At 37.8% G+C, this 14,038-nt stretch overlaps 1 protein-coding gene across 1 annotated transcript in view; it reads right to left on the bottom strand.

Annotated features, from left to right (window-relative positions):
- Positions 1-380: 380 nt before the first annotated feature.
- The window catches only part of NDFIP1 (Nedd4 family interacting protein 1), a 51,013-nt gene continuing 37,355 nt past the window's right edge, over positions 381-14,038 (bottom strand). Inside the window, exons 5-8 of the mRNA XM_055331804.1 lie at positions 12,871-12,995; positions 10,832-10,898; positions 7,937-8,042; positions 381-1,427 (exon numbers count right to left, since the gene is read on the bottom strand). Of these exons, the coding sequence (XP_055187779.1) occupies positions 7,939-8,042; positions 10,832-10,898; positions 12,871-12,995 (296 nt within the window). The 3' untranslated portion in view covers positions 381-1,427; positions 7,937-7,938. The remainder of the gene's footprint in view (positions 1,428-7,936; positions 8,043-10,831; positions 10,899-12,870; positions 12,996-14,038) is intronic.

Genomic DNA, 14,038 nt, shown 5'->3' on the forward strand with positions numbered 1-14,038 from the left:
AACCAATGGACTGTGTTCAAATGAGAAAAAGAGCAAAGGCAAGTAATATGCAGAAAATACTGGAAATAAATTAAGATGTCTAAAAAATGAAGCATAATTGGGAATTCTGGAATGATTTAAAATCTCTAAAACTCCTCCTTATTTAACCCATTATCTTTTGCAGAAGCAATTTTCACATGCATCTTTAGGAATGTACTGAGTATAAGAGAAGGGAACTTTTTGTGCTGAAAAAGAAAAAAAGAAAAAAACTGGCCTCAAACCAATTTTTTTGTACTTCGTGAATGATTCTGCATGAATCTGTATGAATAAGGAGTAGAAAAAATTGCCCTGGCAATGAACAAATGCAAACCAAGAAATTAAACACTAATCTACAGCAAAAGTTGCTACACAAGAGACGTTTATTAATGTTCTGTTGTATTTACAGTTTTAACATAGCAAACCAAGGTGAATTACCACTTGGCAGAAAGCACATCATTCTACGTTTATAACTCATCGGTTCTGCTAACACATTGTAAAAGCAAGTAGTACTACTACAGTATGTTAGGGATCATCTCAAAAGTTCCAAACTAATTCTTTCTTTGCACCTGCGTACCTAATTTCCCTCCCTATTCCAGCCCCTGGCCTAACTATCAGGAGACCTAAAAAAGGGGGGGGAGGGGTATGGATTCTAATCATACAGAATGTCAAGAATTGCATTTTAGTAATTAAGTTGCATTTGTCCTTGCCCTTTTTATTTTATACAGTGACACCACCTTTACAATTTTTTAGGTATATAACACAGAATAAGGTACTGCAAAATTTGGAATGCAGACTATAAAAAATTAATGCTTATTATTTACCAATTCAGAACATATTCTTGAACACACCTTAAATGTATTTTGCACTATGATTTTGCTTCCAGGTGTTCACAGTACAAATGAATAAATTTCTAGATTAATTTCAACAGCAAGTATGGATTATGTGCAGAAATGCAGTCATAACAAAAGTTTCAACTTTTGAGAAAACCCCTTTAAAATGGCCAGCATTATACATATCTTACACTAAAATACTTAATTCCAAGTTCATTTTGAGATGGAGGATGAATAAAGCAAGACTGCCCCCTACTGACTACAGGGACAAGGCTCATGCTATTTAAAATGACTACAAACCATAGATAAGGCATTATTAATACATCACATACTTGATTGAGAGAGCTTTTTCAAACATTAATCACTAATGATTCAATGATTACAGAATTTTGCATTAACTATTAAAATTTTACACCTAGTAACAAATAAAGAGAAATGATCTTTTTCAACAGTACTTTTATTTTTTTTTAAAGCAGGTGATTATTCCTGTGTTCTGCATCTTGATTCACTTCCTGCAGGTGTTCCCTTGCTTCTTGAGAGAGAATTCATAAACGCAGGAAGGCCTTTGCCAGAAAACATCTGCCAGAGAAGGATATTGAATATTGAAACTCTAGTTAGCTTTTTATTTTGGCCAAGAGAAGGATGTAGTCACAAAAGGAGGCAGGATGTTTGGAGACACAAGAAGTACATTTTAACATAGCTTTAAGATTACTATACACTGACATCATACTATTCAATAAACATTAAAATTTTGGTTCCTAAAGTTACCAAGGACTCCAGAACTAAAAAGAACTTGACCACTTTCTCTAAAGCCCATGAGGTCCGGGGTTCCTCTAAACTTCCTCACAAAAGAATGAAATGCAAAGACCTCTTCCTTCACCCTGCACTTAGCCCCACAGTGATGATTGTAATGTGGAGGCCAAGACCCCGCAGAACCCAGTGCACAGGCCATTTTCTGACCCACCTGAAGCTATGATTTACTCTGCCAATTTTGCTAGATATCACACAAAGAAGATTTCCAATAAGGATGCCAATGATGTCATGCTGTAATCAGAGCACGGTAAAGATAAAGGACAACTGCAAACTCGTAGATATCACACATACTCGTTTTTAATCAATTAGGGAAAAAGTCTATTTTAGTCAAAAACAAGTGAAAAAAAGGTCAATTTATCTCTGAAAAAAATTGATAAAACTATTATTTTTTAAATTTACTTATTTTTTAAAAAAGATTTTATTTATTTATTCTAGAGAGAGCGAGCGAGAGAGACAGAGAGACAGAGAGAGGCAGAGACACAGGCAGAGGGAGAAGAAGCAGGCTCCATGTAGGGAGCCTGATGTGGGACTTGATCCTAGGTCTCCAGGATCACACCCTGGGCTGAAGGCAGATGCTCAACCACTGAGCCACCCAGGCATCCCAGTAAAACTAATTTTTAAAAAGGAACAGATGTGACTGAAATACTCAAAATAATGTCCATATATTATATATATTTTAAGTCCAATTTTCATCTACTACTCTGAGGCATTTCTATATTGGTGTAATTGTTTTGGTTTTCATGGAAATACTGGGGAAAAGCATAAGGAACTTCAGATATTTGTGCTAAAAAAAACAAAACAAAAAAAAAAAACACAAAACACTAAAGAAGGACCCCTGGGTGGCTCAGCGGTTGAGCACCTGTCTTCAGCTCAGGTCATGATGCTGAGGTCCTAGGATCGAGTCCCATATCAGTCTCCCTGCATGGAGCCGGCTTCTCCCTCCGCCTATGTCTCTGCCCCTCTCTCTGTGTCTCTCATGAATAAATAAAATCTTAAAAAAAAAACAGTAAAGAGATATACACTTAATAAGTATTTGAGAAAGTACCTTGGGTACACCCTGCACCAAGGAGAGTTGGACAGGCTCATATGCTGGCCCTAAGCTCCCTTTTCACCTTTCCAAATTCCTGTAAAAGCTACAAGCACCCTTTTCTATCTCTTCTGACTAGACAACTGCATCAATCTTCAAAAGGTTGACATGACATGATGCACAGGAGCTACAACAATAGCAGAAATCAACATATGAAAAAAATTTTAAAAAAAATCAACATATGGTTTTTAAACTGTTAATATTCTCCCATATTCCAAATTCAGCTGGTATCCAAGGAAACCAGCACTACTGACACAAGAGCAACTTCTGTTTAGGTTGAAAGGCCTCAGGATGTGCAGGGACAAAGACATGCGAACATAAAGAACTCAAAAAACCAAGTAGCAAAAGGAGTATCAGCAGACCCGTGTCAAATGGAGGTTATCGCCAGGGGGCTGGACTTATTACAAACTAAGTAACTTCAGTTTTATCAGTTTCCTTTAACAGATGAAAACTAATGTAATTGCTCCTATTCACCAAAACACTAGAATCTGCAAGAACATATGATACAGCCCAGATAACTATCTGGCCACTTTCCTTAGATCATGCTGCCTCCAGAGATTAAATTAACTTTAGTAGATCCCTCAAAGTCAGAGCCACCCAGCAAACATTAAAATCCCATACACCTCGCTAGGTTAGTAACGGGTAATCTCAATTACCGTACAGACTCCAGATGAAAATAACTGCTAGAGAGGTGCTCACTGCTCTCTTAAGACTCAGAGGCTTGTTCACATGGACCTGATTCACAAGTTGTTACAAAAACAATGCTGTAACACAACTGGAGGAAAGAAAGGTTTTAGGGACTACAGACTTCATTACTGAATTGTAGATGAGATCATTTCAGAAACAAAAGGAGCCAAGAACCTACAGATCATTTACTTTCAAGAGGAAGACAACCTTTTTTTTCCTGAACATTATACGATTGTTTTAAGCAAAAATTCCACTAGAAACATTTTTACTATCTCGCTACTTTATAACACAATCAATAAATCAAACTTTAACTTGAGGTGAACTTCCTTTAATAAATTGAGAGATATTAATGAGGAGGAGGGGAAACTAGAAAGGGAAAAATCAAAGCATTTATCATCACGGGGGGGAAAATTAAATATCTGGTGTCTAACGTGTACAGCTCACCAGATCACAGGAATCATCTAAATATGAAGGGTCCTATTTCATTAATGTCAGGGCTTACAAAACTTTCTTTCCTGCCAGCGCCTGACTGGCTCAGTCAGTTGACCCTTTGCCTTGGGATCAGGTCATGATCTCAGTATCCTCTGATGGAGCTCTGCATCAGGATCCCTGCTCAGTAGGGAGTCTGCTTATCAGACTCAGTAGGGAGTCTTCCTATGCTTCTCCCCAACAGCTCATGCACGTGCCTGTGTGTGCTCTCTCTCAAAAAAACAAAACAAAACACCAAAACTCTCTTTCCTCTTTCTTTTTTTTTTTAAATTATTTATTTATTTATGATAGTCACAGAGAGAGAGAGAGAGAGGCAGAGACATAGGCAGAGGGAGAAGCAGGCTCCATGCACCGGGAGCCCGACGTGGGATTCCATCCCTGGTCTCCAGGATTGCACCCTGGGCCAAAGGCAGGCGCTAAACGGCTGCACCACCCAGGGATCCTCTTTTTTTTTTTTTTTTTTTTTAAGATTTTACTTATTTATTGAGAGAGAGCAAGAGTGAGAGGAGGAGAGGTAGACTCCTCGCTGAGCAGGGAGCCCAACTGGTGGTGGCAGTGGGGGCTTGATCCCAGGACCCCAGGATCATGACCCGAGCCAAAGGCAGATGCTGTTATAACCGAATGAGCCACTCAGGTGCTCCTCTTTCCTTTTTCAAAAGTGGTTAAAATATTAGAATTTAAAGTCTATTGTGCTACCTATGTGCCAGTACTTTCAGAGTAGTGTTGGATACCAGTTAACTGTGTTACCATGTCCCAGCTCCTGTAGCTAAGCCCTCAACCACTTGACAGCATCAGAGCAAGTGGTACTCCATATAAATTTATTTTCCAGTTAGCTGGTAAATAAGAAAAAGTATAAACATTTTACATTTTGACCATTTTAGATAAAGAAGTTTCTATTTTTTTATTAAAGATTTTTATTTATTCATGAGAGACACAGAGAGAGGCAGAGACATAGGCAGAGGGAGAAGCAGGCTCCCTGCTCAATCCCAGGACCCTGGGGTCTCGACCTGAGCCGAAGGCAGATGCTCAACCACTGAGCCACCCAGGTGCTCTAGATAAAGAGATTTCTAAAAGGTATCTGTTTCTTTTAAAACAATATAGAAAGAGTATTTACATTTTATTCTTCTGCTTCCTGTACTCAAACACTTCTTGATGCCTCTGGGCCCACCTCTAACAGCTTCATTTGGCTTTTCTCACTGTGGCGTAGGAAACCAGATTTCCTTTTTAAGCTTAAATGAGCTCCCAAAAGGGAACCTGAAAGCAGCTCCTAAGATAGAAGTACATGAACTTTAGTGTGTGGCTTTTAACAACTGCTTTAACTGATTAGAAAGAGGCCTTCTGGGGTCATTTCAAGGTTTGTGTGTATTATATTTTGTGTCACCTGAAAAGTCACTATTCTTACACTTTTTTCTAGTAAAACGCCAGTTCTTAGGACTTAATGGGCATTAAGTTATTTTTCTGTTATGGCAAAGCTATTTTAAAAGTCCCTACCCGTGTCTTTCTGGCAAAAAGTAAGCCTACAGCTAGCTTTTACCTAGCGACAACTACATTAAATGAAGTAATAAGAAGTCTCAATGAAAGAAAATCTTAATACCTTACAAGATGGTTTGCTAGCACAACTTCAAATTAAATTAAATTTCCTCTGAACTAGAGAAACATTCTACATTTGGATCCATATGAACAGTTCTTACCCCTGTCAATGGACAAAGGAAATTCAGTCCGAAGAGATATTATGGCTTTTCAGATTCACTCTAAGGATACTGACAATTATTAAGGAAGTCATTAGAATTCTAAATACTGCTCTAAGTCCCCTAATTTAGAGCTCTGAATCCTCTGGGCATGTCAGAAATGATTTCAAATACTAGAATAGCAAAGTCAGATAGAAAAGTGAAGAAACCTTTTATGCCCTCCACTGGGGGATGCTTGAAGTTTCTGACAACTTGAAAAGCATGCTAAGGCTTCTGACACCAAAATACAGAGAACAGTAGGCCTAATGTCCCTCACAGCTTTATCAGCATTAATACTAATGACTGTCAACTTCAATTCAGAACCTCAAATAAAGACACTTCGCTTTACATTTAGAATACTCCTAATAAAGCACTTCAGAATTGGGGGCCTGGGTGGCTTAGTTGGTTAAGCCTCTGCCTTGGGCTCAGGTCATGAGCTCAGAGTCCTAGGATCGAGCCCTGCACATCGGGCTCCCTGCTCAGCAGGGAGTCTGCTTCTCCTTCTCCCTCTGTCTTCACTTGTGTTCTGTCAAATAAATAAATGAAATCTTTAAAAAAAAATTTCAGAATTTTTAAGAATCCAAAGAAAACAGTAACAATTTTTATAAATAAAAACTCTTCAGTCTCTAGCAATACAGGAAAACTGAGAAGTTCAAGCTTTCTCCCAATCTAGCTGATATCTGTTATGTATCAGAAACAAGATGAGGAAGGTATGTAATCCTCTAATAAATATCAAAACTTCCTTCTAAGTGAAGAATGAAGAGAAGAGAGAGAGGTGCTATCTCAGTCCATTCAGAAATTCAAAGCTATCTTTTCTTTTAAAGATTTTATTTATTTATTCATGAGAGACACACACACACACAGGCAGAGGGAGAAGCAGGCTCCATGCAAGGAGCCCGATGTGGGACTCGATCCCGGGTCTCCAGGATCACACCCCGGGCCGATGGCGGCACTAAACCGCTGAGCCACTGGGGCTGCCCAAAAGCTACCATTTGACTAGACTGATGGAATCTATTATTTTTAAAAGAAAAAGAAGGGGTGCCTGGCTGGCTCAGTTGGTAGAGCATGCAACTCTTGATCTCAGAGTTATAAGTTTGAGCCCATCATTGTGTGCAGAGATTATTTTATTTTTTTTTTATTTTTTTTTATTTTTTTTATTTATTTATGATAGTCACAGAGAGAGAGAGGGGCAGAGACACAGGCAGAGGGAGAAGCAGGCTCCATGCACCGGGAGCCCGATGTGGGATTCGATCCCAGGTCTCCAGGATCGCGCCCTGGGCCAAAGGCAGGCGCCAAACCGCTGCGACACCCAGGGATCCCCGCAGAGATTATTTTAAAATAAAATCTTTAAAAAATAATAAAATAAAATAAAATCTTAAAAAAAAAAAACAACCCCAAAAACTAAGAAACAAAGTCTTGCCTGATCTTCAACTAGCCTAGCCCCCTAGATGTAACTAAAAGTTCTCTTCCACAACCCACTCATCCCCAAAAGTCTTAAGGAGCAAAGAGAGAAGTCTAACAAGTCCTATTAGATCTTGTTACCAGAGAGGTCTCTCTCTGGTGTACTCTTTCTCAAGATTCCACAGTTCTTCCTTTTTTTTTGCAGCTACTGATCTAAGAATCAGCTCTGGAGAAAACCACATAGGAATCAAAGAGGAGCCTTAACACGACTTAGACCTTTTATTCAAGGCAGGAGAATAGGCTCTTTCTCCTTCTTTAAGTTTGACCCTCCTTACCAGCAGAGTGGTAATATCAGGGTATGTATGAACTTAAAGAAGGGCACCAGGAAAGTCTCCCTAATTTTAAGTGATGGAAGTCTTGGCGGGCTTGTAAGTAAACCAGGCAAAAGGAGATCCTGATACAGCCAAAGGTTTCTTCACACTGAAGCTCTGGGGCTTAGGGGATCTAATTAAAGCTCAGTGATTAGGCCTGAAAGGCTCCTTCCCAGTACTTTTCTCTAGAACAGTACAACAATAAGCAGTGGCTTTAGGATTCAAGATTTAAAGATCTAGGACCTCAGAGAGCCAAATATCCTAGCTCCCTGATGACTAAAGACCCCTGACTCTTTTGTATTGTCAGAACATGAGATAATGTTTTCTCCTGTGGTAGTTTTTCTAACTTGCCCTTTTCAACAGTTTTTTATGAAAACATCCTTACTTATACTAGAAACTGCTAAAAGGCAAGGACTGTGGCTTCCTTACCTTCTCTGTATTTCCTACAGAGAATAGAAATCTGCAATGTATCACATGATTATACTGGGTCTAGAATAAAGTTTTGTTTAATACCTTTAATAAATAAAGAGAACTCTGGTCCTGGGGAGATTTGAGAAAGTTTCTGGCATCTTCCGAACTTTTGCGTAATTGATAAATCCTCTGAGAAACAGGAGAAAGCCTGATTTAAAAAAAAAAAAAGAATGCGTTTATAATTTCTGTATTAAGTCCCTTCCCCAGAAATATCCCTCTTGATAGCACTACTTCATCATTTTTCTGCTAAAACCTATGAAAACATAAGCAATTTTCTCCAAAATTTCCTAAGGATTTCCATTAAAAAATTTCCAGTTCTCAATAGGAAAACAAAAATCTCAAGAGCCCAAATGAAAGGCTTTGTACATTAAGAATGCGATTGGTCTAAAAGGGAAATAAAATATAAGATGGAGTTAAATATGTACATGTGGCAACCTGAGAAGCATTATCAAAACCTACCTTCTGGGTTCAAAAAAAGAATTTCAAGATAATTAACTCCAAAAAAAAGAGAGGGGTTATAAAATATTTTTCTCAAGTTAAAAAAAACATCCCTTGGCATGGCATTTTTTTCCTATCAACTATACACATGCTGTCCACTAGATGTCAGGATCCCCTTACCTATTAAAATTCTTTTTTTTTTCCCTCCAAACCAATTATATATTCTTAATTCTAAACTCTATTTCTCCATTCTTAAAAAATATATACAAGTAGGATACACTTGGCCATTTATTTACGAGGCACTAAAGGAGTAAGACTGATTTTGTGTGTCTACACCAGAAGCTTGCCGTTCACAGTTGACACCTGTTAGAATAATCCATGGGAAAGGTGATGTGCCCCCTAATTAGAAACAGCTCACACACTCCTGGGCCCTCCTCCTTTAGGGCTGGTCCCTGAATCTTAAGACACTTTTTAAAAACACTTTCATGGTGATATAATTCACATATCATGAAGTCCACTCATTTAATGTGTACAGTTCACTGGCTTTAATTTTAGTAGTTATGGAGCTGTACAACCAAAACTATTATCTTTATTTTGGAACATTTTTATCACCCCTAAAAAAAAAAAATGTGTACCCATTCAGCAATCACTCCTCATTCCCATTCTGTTTGGCACCAAAAGCAGTTAAGTGACTACAGAGCAGAGGTCACCCCATGAAGAGCTGTGTCAGAGAATCCTAGTAAAGTGGAAAGCACACATCCTAATAGGAGGGGACACCTGCAACAGCTCCCACCAAAAGGTGGGTGCTTTGGGGAAATATAGGCCTGTTCTGCTAGATATCCCAATTTTAAGAAAAGTAAACAAAATTCAGACATTTTATGTGGAAACTCTAGGTTTTTAAATGATGGCGGCTAATAAAAAAAAAACTCTGAAAATAACTATGGAACAAACAGACTACAATTACAGGCTGGTTGTAGTTCATAGGTTGTCAGCTTGAGAGCTCTGTGTGGGCCTGTTCCTTGCAACAAAACACAACCCCCAAAATTGGTTCTTTCCGCAAGAAAAATTCTAAAAATGACCCAAACACTGTGTCCAAATGCACAAATGATATCCAAAGCCTCACTGTTTTTCTGCTTACTAGTGAACAGTAAGATAGACAGAATGATCAATTAATTACAAGTATTATAAATTCATCTTCCATGAAACTTTAATATAGGAAGATAATTCATTAAGTTTCTTTAAATTATCTATGCTGTCAACGATCAACCTGAAAATACGCTTAGTGGCTCTTTTTTCGGTCCATTCAGTATTGGCTTGGGGGAAAAAGGAGAGTTAGCCTTTTTCTTAAAGATACAATTTTGTGAATAAGCAACCCGGAAACTATTCCTCTAAAGTAACTCTTCTCTGGGCATTTTTATTATTAAGCGTCTTAATAATTAAGGGTGGGGGGAAATCATGACTTCTCTTTCCGTGGAATTTCAATGACCATTATTAGCAGAGTAGATGATGCTGTTGGAGAGGTGGGGGCTGATATGATGTAAGACTTGTATTTTCCAATTAAATTTTAGGTTCAGCAATGCATGGTCTATCACCACAGGCAAAGCAGGTAAGTCCTGAGTGTATTAAGCAACTACTGGACAGGGGTGTACACTGTACTAACCAGACCCATCAGCAGCATTGCCACCAGGGATCTTAATTAAGGAGGCAATAAGAAGGCCCTAAACAGGACACGGGAGAAGTGATATCAAAGAAGCAGGTGAGGCCATTTTACCATCTTAAACAGCTACAGGATGGCTCTGCTATAATTCTGTAGAAATGACAGCAGTGACGATGGTCCCTTATTATATCATATATAGTTTCTATACAAAGAATGAAGAAGCCAACACTATTCACCCCAATGTTCATTTTTTTGCTTGAGAATGTCTCGAAAGAAGAGGTTTTAAAATAAATACTTAAGAGTAAAAAAGATAATCTTAAGGACTATATATACACACATATATATATATATTCTAAAGGCCTCCTTCCCATTGCAAAATCATTCTTATTCTCACCAAAGAATTCTGGAAACCCAATACTGATTCCTCTGGAAGTTCTGTCAAGCAAGGCTATACATTTTGTTTCCTGCTGACAGAGTCAACTGAAAGTTGGCCACATAGACTCCTGAGTAGTTCAGTTGGTTACAATCTTTTGTGAACCCTTTTATGGCAGTAATTATCCAGGAGAAAATAACTGATAGACTATAAAGCCATCTTATTAGTGTGTCCACCGGTCACATGGGAAATCTGAGAAATATGTATGAATGGGTTAGGAAAAAAAAAAATCGACCACCAAGAGACACTTTATTAATATAATAATGGTGATGGCAACCTAATCTTTAAGAAATATTTTTAAAAATTATATATTAGGGTTGGAAGGAAGATGAGGGTTTACTAAAAGTAATTTTACTTCTAAAATTTAACACTATCTTTTCTCTCCACTGTCTATGTTAAAAGCACTTACCTAAAACCAGGAACACCCACCAGAGCCAGTACTGACCATCAAAATATCCAGGGAAATAGGTGGAAAACTGAAAAATAAAGCAAATAAGTTTGTTTATTTTTATAATGAGGTTAAAACCTCATTTTTTAAAAAAGATTTTCATTTACTCACGAGAAAGAGAGAGAGAGAGGCAGAGACACAGGCAGAGGGAAAAGCAGGCCCCACGCAGGGAGCCTGATGTGAGACTTGATCCCGGGACTCCAGGATCACACCCCAGGCCAAAGGCAGGCGCTAAACCTCTGAGCCGCCCAGGGATCTCCCTAGAAATATGTTTTGATGATACTTTTACTTTGCTTACTCAGTCCCAAAACTATTTGTTCTTGGTATGCCTTAACCTCGGAAGCTTTACTATGAACATCATAATAATCCCCCATTCCTTTGCCAGATAATGGCACATTCTGGCCATTGGGAAGTGAGGGTTGCTGAGGTTTTCTTGCACTTAGAAAAGAAAAAGAAGAAATAAGTTTTCTTTCTTCTGCTGAACACAGCTGTGCTTCTGATGTGATGCCTGAAACTGCCATAGCCATTTGAATCCTGAGGGAGGAGCACCTGTACCAATATGACATCAATTGTCCCTAATGATGTCAATGAATAAGCAAAACAGATATGACGATCCTCCATGTCAGGACTTGTTTTCATGGGAAATAAATTTTTCCCACTGTTTTCTAAGCCATTTTGAGCTCAGTTTTCTATTACTCACAGACAAAGCCATCCTGATACAAGTTGATTCATTCAATTCAGTTTTAACATTTTAGTCAGCTTAGTGAAACTTCTGGTTAAAAAAAAAAAGACTGCTAACTAATGTTAACTGTTTTCTATTGGGGGCTTTATTATCTGAAAGTTTAATGCAGTCTGAGCATTAAAATACAGTATTTGGGCAGGTGACTCAGCGGTTTAGCGCCGCCTTGTCGGGCTCCCTCCATGGAGCCTGCTTCTCCCGTCTCTGCCTCTGCCTCCTCCCCCCCTCTAAAATAAAATAAAATAAATAAATAAAATAAAATGAATAAAATAAAAATAATAAAATAAATCTTTTTTAAAAATCCTTTAAAAATACAGTATTTTATTTCTTAATAGGAATAATAATTTAAGATTTAGGGAGGGAATGAAAAAGCTCTTTAGTGCTTGGGTTCTTCACCTAAGTCCATGTCTTAGATGAGTATGTATTAGCTGCTCGGGGGAAAAAGTTCCTAACTCCTAAAAGATTCTCAAAGGAACTCAGAATCCTAAAAACGTTAACAATTGGTCAGAATAAATACATTTGAAAAAGTCCAGTGTCCAGTCAATACCCACTAATTAGTTAATAATGACAATTTATGATGAATACATTGATTTTATCTATTAAGTTGACAAAAGCAATAAACTTACCTGAAATCACAATATATTTTAAGAGATTAGATCTTTTAAAGTATAAATTACTTCAGTAATTTGGACTACCTGATAACTCCCAAATCACTGAAGATTTCTCTCTAATATATTTGAGAGATAAGGCCCCCCCAATGGAGTAGCAATTGTAAACAATTTCAGTTCCAAAACATTTTGGCAGAACCAACGATGCTACTAATAAACAACCCTGGAAGGGAGGGAGAAAGGAGAGAGAAGCAAAGAGCAGGAAAGAGGGAAGAAGAAAAATCAAAACTTCAGTAGAATTAATGTGAGGAATGCCTGCTTTTGATGAGACTCCAAAGAAGTGGTATTTTCTTTTTATTACAAAAACAACTAATTTCAGAACACACATTATAGACATTAACAGCAGAGAAAGCAAATTGTGAACATCCTATAGGATGTTGCCTTGGGACACCAATATTCACTAGATTTAACTATAAAACTTACACGCATGAACCATCTGCAGCTGATTTAGGTTCAACTTCAGGAAACCAGAACAAAGACAAACCTAAAATCATTTTAAATGTAGAAATAATGTAAAAAGAAAAAATCAAATAAGCAAAGTTATTCTACTGATTGTTTCTCTACAGGGTCTATATTTTCTGGTATAAACTTACCCTGACAATCAGGATCCACTTAATTAGAGAGAGACCAAATCCTGAAATGGCCCCATACCTTCCTGCAGCTGAGGTGGTCAGGCAAAAAGACAGAAAAAATCCAATCCAGTTAAAGAGGAATGCCACTGTAAGAGAGAAGAAAAAAACCCTGTGAGACACACATCCTGTTACCCAAGAATCAAGAGTGCCCTCTACATGTGCTTTTGCTTCAATGGTTTTTCCAGGGATAAAAGCCCAGCCCACCCACCATAACCCTTGCCTTATCTCCCCCAAAAATCTATTCTCTGTCCTCTTCCCCAAAACAAACAAGAAATCATCTGCTCTGAATATCAGGTAATTACATTACGTCTACTGCTATTCACTTTCAAAAATGCCTTAACATTCACCAAACTGTATACTTAGGACTTGTACACTTCAGTAAATAAAATCCGATTCAGGTTTTTCATCTTTCTATGAATTCTGACAGCTTCATAACACACCACCTTTAAAAGCACTGCATTTCCTTTATATCTTATCTTTTTAATATAGCAAATAAAAAAATAGTCACTCACTTCTAAGTGACACATGGAAAGATGAATGCAAAATAACATGAAGGAGGGGCAGCCCGGTTGGCTCAGCGGTTTAGCGCCACCTTCAGCCCAAGGCCTGATCCTGGAGACCCAGGATCAGGTCCCGCGTCGGGCTCCCTGTGTGGAGCCTGCTTCTGCTTCTGCCTGTGTCCCTGCCTCTCTTTTTCTTTCTCTATCTCTGTGTCTCTCATGAATAAATAAATAAAATCTTAAAACAAAACAAAAAACAACAAAAATAACATGAAGGAGGCAAAAAAAAAATTCAGTTGACTTTGATCTGTCAGAAAATAGAAGCATGCAAAAAAAAAATCCATCAGATTAATAAGGCCTTTAATTCCTACTCTACAGGTCAGGTACGAGTCAGAGCAATGCTAAGGGTCTTTGCGGACCTAAAAGATGAGGCTTAGTTCATATAAAAATATAGCATTCCCCAAACTGCTTCAGTTATATTTTCTATATTCATAGAAACAGAAGATAAACAGAATATTAAGATAAAAGTGAACTAAGCTCTGAACATCTTAGTAAAAGGCATCAAATAAACATAATATATTAAAATAATAGTTCAACTAGTCATTTTAATTCAGTCATATTCACCCATA

This window comes from Nyctereutes procyonoides, unplaced genomic scaffold, assembly GCF_905146905.1.
Source record: "Nyctereutes procyonoides isolate TBG_1078 unplaced genomic scaffold, NYPRO_anot_genome, whole genome shotgun sequence".
NCBI classification, from domain to species: Eukaryota; Metazoa; Chordata; class Mammalia; order Carnivora; family Canidae; genus Nyctereutes; species Nyctereutes procyonoides.